Below are 17,963 nucleotides of genomic sequence, written 5' to 3'. Positions count from 1 at the left end.
TGTGTGTGTGTGTGTGTGTGTGTGTATTGGCATGCTTGTGGAAATCAGAGAACAGCCTCTAAGTTTCAGTCCTCACCTTCCATCTTGTTTGAGACTAGGTCTCCTTCATTGATTTGCTTGTTTTGTGTTGTTCACTGCTGCGCGTGCCTGTCCATTGCGGCCTTCCATCTTACTGTGGTCACACAGGGATTACCTGACATGAGTGCTGGGACTCAAACGAGGGTCCTCGCATTTGCTCAGCAAGCGCTTTGCCCCCAGGCCATCTCTTAGCCCTCTTTTTTGTTTGTTTGTTTTGTTTTTCGAGACAGGGTTTCTTTGTGTAGCCTTGGCTAGCCTGCTAGCCTCAAACTCACAGTGATCAACCTGCCTCTGCCTCCAAGTGCTGAGATTAAAGGCGTGCACCACCACACCTGGCTGTTTGTTCATCTTTTAACATAAATTTGGGGCTGGAGAGATGGATCAGCTATTAAGAATGCTTACTACTCTTGCAGAGGACCCAGATTCAGTTTCTAACTTGTACCCAGTGGTTTACAGCCAGGTATGACTCTAGTTCTAAGTGATCTGATGCACTTTTTTGGTTTCTATGGGCTCCTACAAGCATGTGCTATACCTCAACTCACTCGGGCACACACAAGTGTATTTAATGTGTGTACTTTTTAAAATTTTTTTTTTTTTTTTTTTTTTTTTTTTTTTTTTAGTCTAAAAGCTTTAAAAATTTTATTCTGGCTGGGCATTGGTAGTGCATATCTTTATTTTTTTTTTTATATTTTATTTAATTTTTATTTATGTGCATTGGTGTGAGGGTGTCAGATCTTGGAGTTACAGACAGTTGTGAGCTGCCATGTGGTTGCTGGGAATTGAACCAGGGTCCTTTGAAAGAGCAGACGGTGCTCTTAACCACTGAGCCATCTCTCCAGCCCCGGTAGTGCATATCTTTAATTCCAGCACTCAACACGCAGAGACAGGCAAATCTCTGAGTGTGAGGCCAGCCTGGTTTACAGAGTGAGTTCCAGGGCTGCCATTCGGGTAATCCCACATGCACATGCGAGGTGTTTTGGTCATAGTTACCTCCAGTACCATCTCTTACGCCATTCCTGCTGAGTCTCCTTCTTCCCAGTAAGTCTTCCTACTCCCGTGTCTCTCTTTCTTTTCTTCTGTAACCCACTGAGTTTAACTAGGGTCATTTGCAGAAGCATGCCTGCAGGTTATTTAATGGTACCTAGGCTACACCACTTCGGTCAGCAGAAGTCACCTGGCCATGCCGTCTGGGGAAAATGGCACTTCCTCCACCCCTGTGCCCTTGTCTTCACACTGCACACACTGCAGTCAGGGTTTGGCCATAAGAGGCTTAGCTGTCACTCTGGGCTATCTGTCTTCTGTTTTTAAGCTTTTTTTTTTTTAAATATTTTACTTAATTTTAATTTATGTCCATTGGTGTGAGGGTGTCAGGTCTTGGAGTTACAGACAGTTGTGAGCTGCCATGTGGTTGCTGGGAATTGAACCTGGGTCCTTTGGAAGAGCAGGCGGTGCTCTTAACCACTGAGCCATCTCTCCAGTCCTTTAAATATTTTTTAATTTATTATTATGTATACAGTGCTCTGCCTGCACATGTAGGCCAGAAGAGGGCATCAGATAACATTACAGATGGTTGTGAGCCACCATGTGGTTGCTGGAAATTAAACTCAGGACCTCTAGAGGAGCAGTCAGTGCTCTTAACCTCTGAGCCATCTCTCCAGCCCCCCTATCTTCTGTTTTTAAAAATTAGAGTTTTAGAACAGCCAGGGCTACAAAGAAGGATACTGTCTCCAAAACAGAACAAAAAAGCACTTTGATTTCATGTGTGTGACTGTTTTGTCTTGTGTATGTATATGTACCTCGTGTATGCTGCTGTCCGTACAGTCAAAAGAGAGCACTGAAACCGGGTGGTGGCGTAGGCCTTTAATCCCAGCACTCAGGAGGCAGAGGCAGGTGGATCACTGTGAGTTGGAGGCCAGCCTGGTCTACAAAGTGAGTCCAGGACAGCCAAGGCTACAGAGAGAGACCCTGTCTCGAAAAGGGGGGGGGGGGAATGCACGAGTGCACTGGATCCCCTGGCATTGAATACTTTCAAGCTGGGAACCAAATCCAGGTTCCATAAGACTGTTCTGTCGGCCTAGAGAGATGGCTCAGCTGTTAAGAGCCCCATCTGTTCTTCCAGAGGTCCTGAGTTCAATTCCCAGAAACCACATGGTGGCTCATAACCATCTATAACGAGATCTGGTCCCCTCTTCTGGTGTACAGGCACATATGCAGGCAGAACATTGTAGATATAATAAACATAAATCTTTAAAAAAAAAAAAAGACTGTTCTGTGTTAAATGCCCCTAGAACAAGCCCCCCTGGGTGGGAACATGCCTTTAATCCCAGGACTCAGAAGACAGAGGCAGGTGGATGGATCTCTTGAGTTAGAAGCCAGCCTGGTGGGGCTATAGAGATGGCTCAGAGGTTAAGAGCACTGACTGAAAGTAAAGCTGTTGAATATATTTTATGTCTGCTAATATTTGGCCCCATTTTTTCATACTAATATTTCTTTGTCATTATATCATAACCTACCTTCAGCTTATTGTTCTTCAGCTTGTGAGTAGTGTTACCCTCTGTCTCCTCACTTTGCTTTTAGCTTTTTAAACGGAGAAATGTGGAGCTGATTAATGAAGAAGCTGCCATGTTTGACAGTCTGCTGATGGATTCCTACGTGAGCTCTACAACTGGGGTAAGCCCTTCAAGGCATGGACACAGCTGCTGTCAGCAGAACTCACATGGCCATGCCGGCTCGGGTCTTTGTAGTCATATTAAACTCTTCTTTGAGCTTTGTGGACAGCCAGCAAGGAGTCATCCCTGATGCAGATCCCTGGACATACATTTAGGAAAGTTGCATCACAGACTAAGAATCCTTTCAAACAGACATGGGTTAGATAGGCCAGCCGTCTTCGTGGACCTCTTATGCCATCCTCTCATGGAGGGTCCTAAGGAGCAGGGTGCCATGCAGGGTTATGCGCTCTCATCTGGCTTTATTACTGATCTGCACTGTCATAACCCTGTTTTATGTTCTAGGAGAGCGTGATCACAAGGGAGATGGTGGAGATGCTCTTCTCTGAGGACTCTGACTTGCAGTTAGCAACCACACAGAAGTTCCGGAAACTCCTCTCCAAAGGTAGAGAGCTTGGGCCTTCACAGAGAGGGGCTATGCGGTTTACCCTCTTGCTGCTTTTATTTAACTACTCCCCACTGCTCACCCTACGCTAGCCTTCCAGGCCAGGCGTTCTCTGAGTAAATCAGCATTTCACACTTTTACATTTGGTGTTCCCCCTTTTAGTATCCTCTCCTCCCAAAAATCTAACAGCACCTCCTTCGGCTTTCTTTTTCTTTTCATTTTCTGAGACAAAGTTCTCTGTGTAGCCTTGGCTATCCTGGAATTCACTTTGTAGATCAGGTTGGCCTGGAACTCACAGCGATCCACCTGCCTTGGCCGCCCAAGTGCTAGAATTAGAGAGTTTTTAATTATGTATGTATGTCACATGAGTGTGTGTGCCACAGAGGCCACAGGAGGATGTCAGTCCTCTGCAGTTGGAGTTATAATGTGTTGTGAGCCACTTGACACGGACAGGTGCTGAGAACAGAACTTTGCAAAAGCAGCGCCTGCCCTGAGCCCTGGAGAGACACCTGGAGCTGCCTCGCTCCAAGTGCTGGGATTACACCTGCCTGTTATAGTGTGTTGTTTATAGACTAATAGGAAGAGAGGAAAGTCTGCAGACAGGAATTTTTTCTTTTCAATTTTTTTTAAAGATAATCTTGTCCTTGAACTCAAGATCCTTCTGCCTCAACCTTTCCAGTTCTGGCTTTACAGCCAGGCTTTGGTGGTGAGCACCTTTAATCCCAGCACTGTGGAGGCGGGAACAGGCAGATTTGTGAGTGAGACCCTGGCTTGAAAAACACACAGGGAGCAGTGTCTTTGCCACTGCTTGTCCCAGCTGTCTCTCTGCTGCAGTGCAGGGTTCTGTGAGTGCAGGGACTTTGGGCTTTATTCACTCTTCTGTCCTTGGTGTCTAGAACTGTACAGTGCATACGGTTGCTTATACAAATCCAATATACCAGATACACAGGGCTCTGCATCTGGTTATTAGTCCTGAAAATGAGGCACATGATCACAGAAGGATCTCTTGCTTGAGTTCATTCTTCTCGAAAACCGCAGTGATTTTCTTTTTGGTGGGGAGGGGTGGGGTGGGGTGGGTGCTGCTTTTGAAACAGCGGTTTTCTGTATAGCGCTCCTGTCCTGGAACTCCCTCTGTAGACTATACTGGCCTCTGTAGACCAGGCCGGCCTAAAAATTAGCATCCGCCTGCCTCTGCCTCCCAAGTGCTGGTATTAAAGGCGTGCCCCGCCACTGCCCGGCAAGATCAGTGATGTTTGCCCGAAAGGAAATGTATAGGCTAAGGTTGCTCCGTGGCCTTTTCTCGCTCTCCTTTTCTGCTGTGTTTATGTTTAGCAAGCCCCAGGTGAGCATTCCTAAATTAGGATTGCCTTTATGCTTGCGACATGCCAAGGGTATTGTGCAGTTTGTAGATGAGCAAAGGGCAGTTTTGGAGTGTTTGTAAGAGTGGCCAAAGCATCTAGGATTGTGAATGGATCAGTCAAAGCTTCTCCTGACTTTTCATGTCTCTCCTGTCTCCTCTAGAGCCGAGTCCTCCAATAGATGAAGTCATTAACACTCCAGGAGTAGTTGATCGGTTTGTGGAGTTTCTGAAGAGGAATGAGAATTGTACGTTACAGGTAAAAGCTCTGCACAGGACAGTGGGTTGCGTCTGCAGGCATAGCTGAAGGAAATGGGAAGTAGTCTGAGGGGACTGTAAGGGGAACCATCAGTGCTGAGGAACCTTTCATAACAACAGTTTCAGGGCTGGTGTGGCAGCACAGCCTTTGCAACCAGCAAAGGAGAACAAATCTCTGAGTTTGAGGCCAGCCTGGTCTATACAGTGAGTGTCCTTTTTAAAAAAGAAAAAAAAGAAAAGAAAAGAAATCTCACACAAATGAAATGGCTCATCAGATGAAGGCTGACAGCGTAACCCAGGACACGCATGGCAGAAGGAGAATGTGGTATAGTTTCATCGTAAGTCAGGGAATCTGGTGCACCTCTCACTTACACAACCTGCTGCGATCACCGAGTGTGGCCGAGTCTCCCTTCCCCAGAGACGGATAGTGAGTAGGTCCCTCAGCACTTGTCAGGAACACAGCAGAGAATAGGTTGAGAGCCATCTCCACCAGGTGTGCTGATTCGTGCCTGTAGTCCCAGCCTGGAAGGGACAGAGGCAAACGCTCAAGGCCAGCCTTGGCCACAGAGGAAGGCCTTGGCTAGGGGAACACACCCTCACACTTACCCTTGTTTCAGAGCTGAAAGAACCCAGGTTCAAGAAATGAGACAGTGAGCCATAGGTGCCACATCCTGGCTCTGAACTCCTGGATCATTAAAGCGCAGTCTGTCTGCATTTGCATATGCAGTGTGCACATGCATTGTACACATTACTGCTCTTCTGTCACTTAAAGGATGGTGGGAAGACGTGTTTGGTTTTGGTTTCTTTACGTGCTAGAGATTGACTGTTTTGAGGAAGGCGGTAGGTGTGGCTGCTTTGTCTGGCATGACCTCAGTTGTGGCATCATCTCACTTTCAGTTTGAAGCTGCCTGGGCTCTAACAAACATTGCCTCTGGAACCTCTCAGCAGACCAAAATTGTCATTGAAGCAGGAGCTGTCCCCATTTTTATAGAACTGCTTAACTCAGACTTTGAAGATGTACAAGAACAGGTAACGCTCAAGATTTAATGTTTTGATGGTATACTGATAGTATAATAAAAACATTTTTTAAAATAAATAAAAATAATAATAAAAATAAAAATAAAAAATTAATACATACTTGGAGAAATGGAGAAGGCGTGATGCCCCAAGGATGAAAATGGGCTAGCCTGTGATCCTTACACAGAAGTGCAGAGTGGTGGTGGGGTCTTTTCTCCTTTGTCTCATGTAGATCTTGTCCATGGTGGAGAAAGAGTTAAATTTTCTGGTCTCTTTCTCCCTTTCTAAGGAAGGGATAAGGAAGTGATAGTTTGGTGTCTCTGGCTTCAGTTCAGATGGCAGCCTGTCCTCCCCACTGAGCCAGGGCCTGCTGGGGAAACGCGCTTACATAGTAAGAGCAAGAGTAAGTCTAGACCCTGGGGTCCAGATCTCCAGGAGGGAGATGGCTTGAGCTTGCTGTCCAGCGCTAGCACTGCCCTCGCTCTGATGAAGCACTGTATAGCACTGATTATAGTAATCACAGAAGCTACCAGGCTTTGTAGATGACAGTCCCGTCACCCCTTTTCAGGCAGTCTGGGCGCTGGGAAACATAGCTGGAGACAGTTCGGTTTGCAGAGATTACGTCTTGAATTGTTCCATCCTTAATCCTTTGTTAACGTGAGTAATTGCCATCATTTGTACCTGGGGCATCTATCTGTAGGGTGGCTAAGTGGCAGTGTATTGGGGGAAGTTTACTTGATCCCTTAAGATAATACAGCCCTGAGCCAGGCATCGTGGCACACACCTTTAGTCCTCAGCAAGCGGATTTCTGAGTTCAAAGCCAAGATGACCAAAGCTACACAGAGAAACCCTATCACAAAACAAAACAAAAAGAAAAGATAATAAAGAGAAATCCTGTCTCAATAAAAAAGAACAACAACAACAAAAGAAATAAGGCCCAGTGTAGAGGTGCACACCTTTAATCCTAGCACTGGGAGGCCAGCCTGGTCTACATAGCAAGTTTCAGACTAGCCAGGCCTGCACAGTGACCCCTTTTCAAGAACAAAAAGCCTTAGGGTCTGGGGTAGCCTCTAGGGTTTATTGGTAACAGCCCTGTGTAGAATATCAGTGCTCAGATGATAGCTTTGTTGATTACAGACTCCTTACTAAGTCCACAAGACTGACGATGACACGGAATGCAGTCTGGGCTCTGTCAAACCTCTGCCGAGGGAAGAACCCTCCTCCAGAGTTCGCAAAGGTGAGAGCTACTTACTAACTGTAAGTGATACCAGATTCCGTCATAGGATTTCTTTTAAGTTTGGGAAGACCCATGAGAGTCTCAAGTCATGTGACACTAGAAGGCAATTGTCAGTGAGGTAGGCAACTGTGGACCCCAGGGTAGGAAAGTGAGAAGGCGGGGCTGCAGGTTTGGTGGCATTCCCAGGGTCTAGAGTTACATGTTGGGAAGGGTGGCAAGCATAGGCTTGGTGACAGAGCTGATGTGGCCCTGCTATCAGAGCTTTCTCTGCTTCCAACAGGTCTCTCCTTGTCTGCCTGTATTGTCACGCCTACTCTTCAGCAGCGACTCAGACTTGCTGGCCGATGCCTGCTGGGCCCTCTCTTACCTGTCTGATGGCCCCAATGAGAAGATCCAGGCAGTCATAGACTCTGGAGTCTGCCGGAGACTGGTAGAGCTTCTGATGTGAGTGGCTTTAGCTCAAGAGGGTAAAAGTTCAGAGAGCTCCAAGCAAAGCAGCTGGAATGCCAGCATTTGGGAAGCCTGAGGCAGGAGAATAACAAATTCAAAGACAGTCTGGGCTGCAGTGATTGTCTCACAAAGCACAAAAGCTACGGCCAGCAGCAGGTTGCTGACCCAGTCCAGGTCTGGGTGGGAGGAGAGCTGCCAGCGCTGGCTCTCAGCAGGGCTGACCATGACGAGTGCTGCTTCCCCGCTGACGCTGTTCTCCTCTGCAGGCACAACGACTACAAAGTGGCGTCTCCTGCCTTGAGAGCTGTGGGTAATATTGTCACTGGGGATGACATCCAGACCCAGGTAAGGACAGGATCTTAGATCAGCTGTGCACAAGTCTTCCTACTAACAGAGGCTGCATGGACAAGCAGAGAAAGCATAGCTTTAAATAAAATGTTTGAGGGCTGGAGAGATGGCTCAGGTTAAGACCACTCTTTTAAAGGTCCTGAGCTCAATTCCCAGCAACCACATGGTGGCTCACAGCCATCTATAATGAGATCTGGTGCTCTCTTCTGGCCTGCAGGTGTCCATGCAGACAGAACATTGTATACATAATAAAATAAATCTTTAAAAAAAAACACAATATATATATAAAGTGTTTTAGCATTGTCAGTCTCTATTGCCATAGTTCGTTCTCTTGTAAACTAATTGGAAACAAAAAGAAAGCTAAATGGAATGTCTGGGTTTTCTGGGACATTGTAATGAATGAAGGCTGATCCTTGTTCCCTTTGAGACCTAGGTTCCTGTGGAACCTAGACCTTTAGGGTCCCGTAGACATCCCCTCATGGTAATATCATGTTAACCTTTGTAGCTGTATGTGACGTACACCTGCAGCATTTAGGGGCTAGAGGCAGAAGGGTCACATAGTTCAGAGCCATCCTCAACTACATAAAACCCTATCTCAAGCAAAAATATAAAAAATAATTCCTAAAAAAAAAAAAAATAATAATAATAATAATAATAATTCTTACAAAGCAGCATCAGAGTGCTGCCTCTACTGGGGAGGCTCGGGGCTAGAGACCAGCCTGAGCAGCACACGGGATCACATGATGATAAAGTAAGTGGTCCCTCCAGTGAGTGCACAGAAAGCTTCCCCAGATCAAAAGTTAGAGCTCTGCGATTTCTTTCCAGTGTCGTCAAGTACTATGTGGTTTATTCCCCATGAGTTGCTGTGCACTCTAGTTTCTCTGGCTGTTGGTGTATAGCTTTACTTCCTGGTTGTTACAGATACTTCATTATAAACGGGGTCACATCATATTTGCCCTTTACATCTAGTTAGTTAGCATAATGCCTTCAAGGGTCTCCTTCTTAGCTACTCTGAATTATTCTGTTATGGATCCTGGTATGCTGCTTTTAAGTCTCTGCTTTCATTTCTTTTGGTCATATATATGCAAAAGATTAGATAACATGGTAATTTATGCTAATTTTAATGGGTTTAGCTGCTAGGTCATTTTATGTCTCTGCCAGCACTGTGCCATGTCCCAGGTTCTCCCTCTCTTTCCAGGGCATCTCATTTTCTGTCTTTTTTTTTTTTTTCCTTATAACACTACTTGTTTGTTTTGAGACAGGGTCTCTCTGTGTAGCCTTGGCTGTCCTGGACTTGCTTTGTAGACCAGGCTGGTCTCAACTCACAGCGATCCACCTGCCTCTGCCTCCCGAGTGCTGGGAATGCAGGAGTGAGCCAGCACACTCTTGAGTATAAAGTGCTGTTTCATGGTTTGCTTTTTTGTCTCTCTGAAGTTGAGTTGAGCCTACTTTGTGTGCTAGTTGATAATCTGTGTTTCTTTTTGGAGAAATGTCTTTCCAGCCCATTGGGTTGCTCGGGATAGGGGTTCCTCGTATGTGCTGCTTAATAACTCCCACCAATACATGTTCGGCCAGGGCTTCTCCCATTGTGCAGGGTTGCTTTGCACTGGTTATGGGTCTTGATGCACATCTCCATTTAATTTATTAACTCTAAATACCCAATTTTCTGACACTTGTGCTTTTGTGTTCTAGGTCATTCTTAACTGTTCAGCCCTCCCTTGCCTCCTCCACCTGCTGAGCAGCTCTAAGGAATCAATCAGGAAGGAAGCTTGCTGGACCATTTCAAACATCACTGCTGGCAACAGGGCGCAAATACAGGTAGATTTGTGTCCAAAAAAAGCATTGGTTTCAACAACAACAAAAAAACAAACAAAACTTAAAAGCCAGGCGCACACCTTTAATCCCAGTACTTGGGGAGGCAGAGGCAGGCAGATCTCTGTGAGTTCAGGGACAGCCATGGCTACACAGAGAAACAAGTATTGGTTTCTCAGTAGATTGGAGCTCAGTGATAAGATGTTCGCTTAATGTATACAAGGCCAGGATTCAGTGCCCAACACACCAAACCAATTGAAGGCAGCCTGAGCAGCTGGCCAAAGGCTCCTTGTTCCTTCCCGGAAGAACAAAGGAGAGCTTGCAGGTGGGTTAGCGGGGGAAAGTCTAGTACATGATTTTGTACTAGGTTTGTTCTTTCTTCATCTTTTCCTCTTAGACACTGTCTCATGTAGCCCAGGCTAGCCTCAACTGCCCTTGGATTCCTGATCCTTCCATCTCCACCTTTCAGGTGTTGGGTTACACAAGCATATGTCACCATGCCTGATCCTTTCACTTTTCTCCTTAAAGTATCTTTCTGCCTCCATCTTCCTTCCTCTTTTTTCTTTTAGGCTGTCATAGATGCAAATATCTTCCCCGTGTTGATCGAAATCCTTCAGAAAGCAGAGTTCCGTACAAGGAAAGAAGCAGCCTGGGCCATTACCAACGCCACATCAGGGGGAACCCCGGAGCAAATCAGGTATGATTCCTTTCCCAACATCTTTTGCTTGGCTGGTTTGTTTTGTCTTTTATGGAGGTTTCTCTGTGTAACAGCCCTGGCTGTCCTGGACTCACTTTGTAGACCAGGCTGGCCTCACAGAGAGCTGCCTGCCTCTGCCTTCTGAGTGCTGAGATTAAAGGCTGCGTCGCCGCCACCTAGCCCTTCCCCCATCTTGACTGCATTTGCACCATCCTTTGTTCATGATTTTCAAATAATTCTAAAGGGCTTTTGATGGGATAGGTGTGGCCTGCTCTAATGTATTAAGGTCTGGCTGGTAAGCTGCTAAATGGCCCTGGACTCTGGGATAGACTGCTGTGTGGTTGACAGTGCTGTTTTTCTTGAGACAAGCTGACCTATCCTTCCTCTGCCTCCCAAGTGCTAAGATTAAAGACATGCGCCACCATGCCTGGAAAACAGTGGGAATTAGATGTGTCTTTCCCTCTAATTGACCTATTGAGGGGAATAAAGTCTATGCACACTAAAGCCTCGGGAGAAAGGAAGAGCCGTTGAGTTAAACGCTACAGGAAAATAGAAGCTGGATATGATGCAACTTAAGTCTGGGAATCTGGGGCAAAGACAGGCAGATGTCTAGGATTTCAAGGCCAGCCTGCTCATGAGAATCCCAGGCTAGCTAGTGCTATATAGAGAAGCCATCTTTTAAGAGGGCGTGGGGACTAAATACAGCATTTCATAGGAGGTCTGTTAAATAAAACAGAAATCTGGAGAACCTCACAAATTTGACTACAATTTAATAACCTCAGAAAGGAACGAAAGAAGTAGGAGCCAGGTGGTAGACAAGCATACAGTAGAGGTTGTGATGGGGAAATAAGGAACCTGAGGAATTTCTTAATGTGTCAGGGTGATAACATTGTAGCCAAGGTGACAGTATGACTCTGTTCATTAGGGAGCTAGATCAGTGGCAGAGAGAGGGTGCAGGCCGGTGATCACCAGCTTGGGAAGAGTGCGCTGTGGAGAGTATGAGGAGACCCCCAGGGCCAAGCACCTGGTGCCCTTCAGTTGTTCTGCGTTAATTTGAAGTTTGCTTCATCTCTGCCCCAGGTACCTGGTGTCACTGGGCTGCATCAAACCGCTGTGTGACTTGCTGACTGTAATGGATTCAAAGATTGTGCAAGTGGCCCTCAATGGACTAGAAAACATACTGCGGCTTGGAGAGCAAGAGGGCAAGCGCAGTGGCTCAGGGGTCAATCCCTACTGCGGCCTCATCGAGGAAGCCTATGGTAGGTTCCCTCCCTCTCCTCATGTATGTCTGTTAGTGGGGAAGATGTTGGGGCGCATCCATACATTTTATGAATGTTGGGCCTGTTTTGTTTATTTTGGTTTTTTTTTTTTAAGATTTATTTATTTATTATGTATACAGTGTTGTGTCTGTATGTACAACTGCACACCAGAAGAGGGCACCAGGTCTCATTATAGATGGTTGTGAGCCAACACGTGGTTGTTGGGAATTGAATTCAGGACCTCTGGAAGAGCAGCCAATGCTCTTAATCTCTGAGCCATCTCTCCAGCCCATTTATTTTGTTCTTTTTAACTACATTTATTTATCCATTCATGTATGAGTGTGGGCACACGTGATATGGCACGTGTGTGTACGGAGGTCAGAGGACAGCTTGGGGAGTCAGTTCTCTCCACCATGTGGACTTTTATTATTTTTTGGTTTTTTGAGACAGGGTTTCTCTGTGTAGCCTTGACTGGCTTGGACTCGCTTTATAGACCAGGCTGGCCTGGAACTCACAGAGATCCACCTGCCTCTACCTCCCGAGTGCTGGGATTAAAGGCGTGCGCCACCACTGCCCTACCACCATGTTGGCTTTAAGGATTGAACGGTGTTAGCAGGAAGCACCTTCACCCCTTGAATCATCTCAGCAGCCCTTGAGTCTGTGCTTAGACAGCCAGTGACAAGTGCCTGTCCCAGACCTGTCCTCGGGAGTAACTGGCATGCACTGACTAGTAGATAGGAGTCCATCGTGTCCAAGCCTCCTTGTCGCAGAGGAGCAATAGGGCAGTTGGTCTCATGGCTCTCTCTACCTCAGAAGGAGATAGGGTACGATGCAGGGAGGGGCAGCACAGACCTGACCCTGCCGGGAGCTGGAGGCCACACACTGCAGCAGTCTCTTCTGGACAAATACTGCACTGCCTTCACCAACCCATCCCACAGGAGGCAAATGATTATTTTCTCAGAGTTAGCTTAAAGGAGAACCCCTTTATGTGTACATGTGTGTGGGGGCCAGAGGTCAACCTCAGGTGCTGCCCCTCAACAGCTGTGCACCTTGTTTTCTGAGAGAGCACTGCTCCCCCAGACCTGGGGCTCACTGAGTAAGCGAGGCTGCCAAGTAACCCAGCAAGCCCCACGTAGTTTGTCCCAACTGTACCCTCCCCCGTCCCCTGCTAGGGTTACAAATGACTGCCACTGCACCTGGTCTTGGGGTCTGGACAGCATACTCACGGTTTGAGGGTTTCAGTGGACATTTTGATGCCTTTTCTTTTGCAGTTCTGTGGTTTGGGGAAAAGATCTTGACTCCTTTTTCAAGTCAAGGACTAGTATGATCTTGCTACCTTTGTTTGGAAACTTGTACATCAGGAAAGTTAGAAGGACCTAAGTTTTTCTTCTTGCCACTATAGGCTTGGATAAAATTGAGTTTCTCCAGAGCCATGAGAACCAGGAGATCTACCAGAAGGCCTTTGACCTCATTGAGCACTACTTTGGTGTAGAGGACGACGATAGCAGCCTGGCGCCTCAGGTGGATGAAACGCATCAGCAGTTCATCTTCCAGCAGCCTGAGGCCCCCATGGAGGGCTTCCAGCTATAATGTCTGCCTCCGGGGAGGGGAGGGCACGGGAAGCACCACCAGCCAGCAGAGGAGCAGCCTTCTGGTGGGCAGGGGACAGCCACCCTTCCAGCACCACACACACGTGCTGCCCTGGAGACTGTGCTCTAGACCTGCTCGTCCCCTTCCCTGGAGGGAGCACCCTCTGGACAGACAGAACCATCTGAGGCTCACGTTGGGTTTTGTGACAAGAAGGGGACGTGTGGGTTTTTCTTCCTTACACTTTATTTTGGCTGCACACATGTCTTTAACCCAGGAGCCCAGGGGTAGACAAAGGAGGACTGAGGTAATCAATTTGCACCTTTAAAATTTTTTTTTCTTTTATTTTCTTTAGTGGTGACTTCCTTCCCAATTATCTTTCTTTATCCATCCCAATCCTCTGCCCTGATGTGTATAAGTCTTGGGTACTTGAGCAGATGGAATATTCCAGAGGGGGGAGGGGGAGGGGAGGGGTGAAGTTAGAAACAAAGTGTTCTTGCTCTGACCTAATATTAATCTTGTATGCTTGGATTATTTAATTATTTCTTTTGCACATTTTTCTTGTATTAAGGTTGTTCTTCTCAAAAAGCTGGTTTTAGGAACCCAGCTGCCAGCATTGTCTGGAAATAGAGGCTAATGGGGAGGCACCCATGAGACAAAGGCCCCTCCCTCCTCTCACCCTATGCCTAAGACCTGTTTAGTTTGGGAGGCCCACATCACTCTCCTGGAGTAAGTATACCAGTGGGAGTGGAAGGGAGGAGCACGGGCCTTCAGACAGGCCCTCCCCTGTGTAGCTACTGACCCTGTTTCCTCCCCACCTCCTAAATGGTGCGACCCAACTTCATTTGTTTACTTGAAAATTCACCTCAGAGTTGAAGGAACCTCTGAGGTGGCTGTGTTTTCTCCTGAGCTTGAGATGGGGGGCTGTGGTCCTTCCTTCTCCTGAGGAGAAAGTCCTTGCTCTGATGACCTATTAAGTTGCAGAGGAGGCTGGAGTTAGTGTCGCGTATCGGGACAGTTGTGAATCCCTGCCTTTGGCCTGCCTCCTTCCTTCTGCCATAGTTGGATCATGTATATTTTACTTCCAAAGGAGAGAATGTCAAAAGTTGTGTATTTTTTTTATAGTCTATATTTTAAGTAGGTCAGTCTTGATTGGTCTTAGGAGGACAGCCGTCTGTGGGTGGGATACTGTGAGGAAGACCAGAAAGAGATGTAGAAGCGTGCAGCTCAGAGGATGAACTCGGTCCTTCTCTTCTCCACTTGTGCTCTGGGCCCCTACTTGGGACTAGCGCTCACGTCTGCAGCCTTTATGAAGTATCAGCTGGGTCTGATTGTCCCTGGCCTGAAGGGAGCCCAGGAGGGCCTCCCAGTGAAGTCTGGTCCTTGCTTCTAAGCAGAGAGCAGCCTGCCTTCTCAGTGTCAGCCCCTGCTACCCACGTAAGCCACGACACAGCTGCCTCTCCTGTTGTAAGAGAACCTTCAGCATCTCCCTTCTGAGGATCCTTGTACCTGCTTGGATTTCCCTTTCCCGTGACAGTTATGCAGGTGCCTTCTGTCTGAGTAAAGCCACTTCAGTGTCTCAGGCTGGCCAGCCTATGCTTATTGGTTACACTTTACACCAAAACCAAGCTGTGGGAGCTGGGTGCCCCATGTGGTGAAACAGACGTGTCCCACCTTCTCCAGGAACAGCACCCTTCTTACTCCTGTTCCCACACATCGCCCTTTGGCTCACAGGAAAGCTGTGGCCCACAGTTGCAGGTGTGAAGTCCAGGCTCTTGCTGTCGGCCTTTGGTTTTCTGTCCGCCTTCTCCCCCTTTAGTTTTGAGGCCCTGCTCTAGATCCGTTCTCAAAAGGTAGTTCAGGGTTGCCAGCTGACACTGAAACCGCTAACACCGGACTATGTTGGTGAGTCAGATGCTGCTTATTCGCCCCGGGCCTTCTAGGCAGGCGAGGGCAGGGCCTTGTTTTACCTGGCCTGAAGCTTTGTTACAATCTGTGCTCCTAGTTAAAGAAAAGCCGGCCACAACACGGTCACCACCATCGGCCGAAGAGCAGACCACTGTAGTGGGAGCTACTCCACCCATCTCAAGCAATAGTTAAGGCCCTGACCTAGAGCCAGGTTCTCAGCGTGGGGTGTAAATGTCCTGCTTCCCGGCCCTTTCTCAATCTCTCTGGCTTCAGACCTGGGGCCTGTACTACAGGGAAGGGGAGGGTTATCTGGCTGTTGTAGGGGACCTTTGCTGTTGCCCTTTACCTGGGGCCTTGTGTCCACTGCTGCTCCCCTCTGCACTTGGAGGTCACCTCCCAGGAGGCCTGTGTGCTGAAGCTAACCATGGGAAGGAGAGGAAAAAAGGTTCTTTCTTCTCTGAAACCAAGCCACTAAAAAGACACACTTCCTGCACGGAGGGGCTTGTTTCTACTTCTCCTGCAGACCTAGCAGTCCATCGTCCTCCCTCTCCACATCCTCGTTGAAGGCCTCTGCTTGCTCTCTCTGCTCAGACCTCCCCTCTTCTCCTCCAGGCTCTCTCGTTTGGCATCCATCCTTTTCAGTATTCTTCAGGCTCAGATGCTAACTTCTCAGAGGCAAACGTGGAGCTTCTCCAGGTCCCTGCAGAGCCAGGAGGGAGACAAGATGGTGGCAAGCTTCCCTAGCAGGCTGGGGAAGGGTGCCAGGCTTGGTGCACTGAACCTTAGGAGACTCTGAGCAGTGGCAGTTCCCTGCGAGGTGGGAAGAGACAGACTTCTGGCACATTCTAGACCAACCTCATCCAGTATTTTCTTTCCGTTTTACCTTTTGTATTATTCTTTTGTTAAGCCAACAAACTGAAAATTTGCCCCTCTGAGGCTCCTCGTGGGGTACCAGCTGCTCCTCGGCCAAAGGCCTTCATAACTGATTCACTCTCCCAGCCTATCCCCAGTCCCACCCCAGAGTAAGACATGCGTGGCAAGGGAAGACTCTAAGGTCAGCGCCAAGCGAATCTGAATGAAAACTTAACTTTCCTTTTGAGAGAGCATCTTGCTTGAAGCCTGAACTATGTGCAGGACCAAAGCTGGCTATGAAAAAAGCCACGAATTGGGGAATCTGAACCCCAGAGGGGAAAGGCTCGTGTGATGTGTCTTCAAGGGCTTGGGCTCACCTACCTACTTGTAGGCCAGCCTGACTTCTAATGCTCACACTAGCACATGCTGATGGCGCCCACTACCCCTGTGCTTCTGGGAGTCTGATTTTAATGTTGACGTTTAGGGAAAGAAAGTGACAGAGCATGTGTAGGGAGCTGTGAAGGAAATCTACCTGGAAACCTAAGTCAGGGGTTCACACCATGATCCCTCAGAAGCTGGAGGTGGGTATTGGCTTTTTTAGCCAACTCTTTTGGAAGATGCTTTTTTTTAACCTATTAAATAAATGGAGTGGGTATGAGGTCTCAGCTACCCAGCAGACTGAACATCGCCCAAGGACAGCTTGGGTTTCCAGGTAAGAACCCCAGAAAGTTGAATTTAATCCTCACAGGTTTTGCTTTCCAAATTCATTTGCTTTTATTTTTCTAAGAACTGTAAACTCTATTTTTTCACGTTCTCAGGGCCCCTGGGTAGACAAATAAAGCTTGATTTCAGAGCAAAGATAGGCCAAGAAACCATGGCATTGAGTGTGCTGAGTCCAGACAAATGATATTTATATACACATCCAAATTTGAAGAGAAAATGTATTTCTTTAGGGTTCAAACACTGTAATAGCAAATACAAAGCAAAAATAAAAACCTGTTGCAAAGTTCTAAATTGTGTTCTTTGGTTTGGAGTGGCCATGGACTGGGAAGTACACGTGAGAGCCGGGATAGAGATGGTAGAGTCCTTGCCCGGCATGCATGAAGCCCTGGTTCAGCCCTCAGTCATGTGAGCTAGACACTGGCTTTGTAGAGACAGCAAGTCTGCAAATCAGGGTCAGCCTCTCTATATGAAACTCTGCCTCAAAGACAAAGGAGGTGGATCAAGATGTCTCGCAGGAAAAGGCATTAGGTCATCAGTAGAGGGACAGTCTATCAGGCTATTAGAGGATAGTCTTCTGTTTACCCAGACAGGGTTTCTCTGTGTAGCCCTGGCTGTCCTGGAACTCACTCTGTAGACCAGGCTGGCCTCGAACTCAGGGATCCACCTACTTCCGCCTCCCTAGTGCTGGGATTAAAGGTGTGCGCCACCACTGCCTGGTATAAGTTTTAAAGTTTCTCCTTGATAATCCCCGAAGCTCAAGGGAGTCATAAAGCATTGGGTCACACGGCTTCCAACAAGCATTCTCAAATCAACCTCTGCCGTGTGACCTTGAGATCCAGCACTCCCATAAAGAAAAGCACGAAGTCAGTCGTCTTGACAGGGTTGAAGCCAGATCAGTGCTGCTGAAGAATACTAAATAAGATTTGTCTGTGAGAATCAGTTTTGGCCGGCATGGTAACATATGCCTATAACCCCAGCACTTGCTGGGGAAGACAGAGCCAAGAAGGTCAGGTGCTCAAGATTATTGGCTACCTAATGAGTTCAAGGCCATCTTAGGCTACAGGAGTCCCTACCTATCTCAAGAAGAAAAAGCTGCCAGCAATGGCTGCAATTTAATCCCAGCACTCACAGAGGCAGAGGCAGGCGGATCTCTGTGAGTTGGAGGCCAGCCTGGTTTACAAGCAAGTCCAGGACAGCTAGGAATACATAGAGAAACCTGTCTTGGGAAGAAAAAAAGGAAGTTATAAATGTGATTTTTACCCTAACAGT

At 47.4% G+C, this 17,963-nt stretch overlaps 1 protein-coding gene across 9 annotated transcripts in view; it reads left to right on the top strand.

Moving 5' to 3' along the window:
- The window catches only part of KPNA6 (karyopherin subunit alpha 6), a 32,325-nt gene extending 15,340 nt beyond the window's left edge, over positions 1-16,985 (top strand). For all 9 annotated transcript variants that reach the window (XM_084787168.1, XM_084787169.1, XM_084787166.1 and 6 more), the window contains exons 3-14: positions 2,656-2,748; positions 3,090-3,189; positions 4,711-4,805; positions 5,702-5,833; positions 6,390-6,478; positions 6,959-7,058; positions 7,339-7,502; positions 7,775-7,853; positions 9,549-9,674; positions 10,238-10,365; positions 11,446-11,624; positions 13,027-16,985. In XM_084787168.1, the coding sequence (XP_084643294.1) occupies positions 2,656-2,748; positions 3,090-3,189; positions 4,711-4,805; positions 5,702-5,833; positions 6,390-6,478; positions 6,959-7,058; positions 7,339-7,502; positions 7,775-7,853; positions 9,549-9,674; positions 10,238-10,365; positions 11,446-11,624; positions 13,027-13,214 (1,473 nt within the window). In that variant the 3' untranslated portion in view covers positions 13,215-16,985. The remainder of the gene's footprint in view (positions 1-2,655; positions 2,749-3,089; positions 3,190-4,710; positions 4,806-5,701; positions 5,834-6,389; positions 6,479-6,958; positions 7,059-7,338; positions 7,503-7,774; positions 7,854-9,548; positions 9,675-10,237; positions 10,366-11,445; positions 11,625-13,026) is intronic.
- The last annotated feature ends 978 nt before the right edge of the window (positions 16,986-17,963 follow it).

The sequence above is a fragment of the Acomys minous genome, assembly GCF_964271855.1.
Source record: "Acomys minous genome assembly, chromosome: 6".
Lineage (NCBI taxonomy): Eukaryota > Metazoa > Chordata > Mammalia > Rodentia > Muridae > Acomys > Acomys minous.
This window is presented reverse-complemented; position numbering and strand designations above follow the sequence as displayed.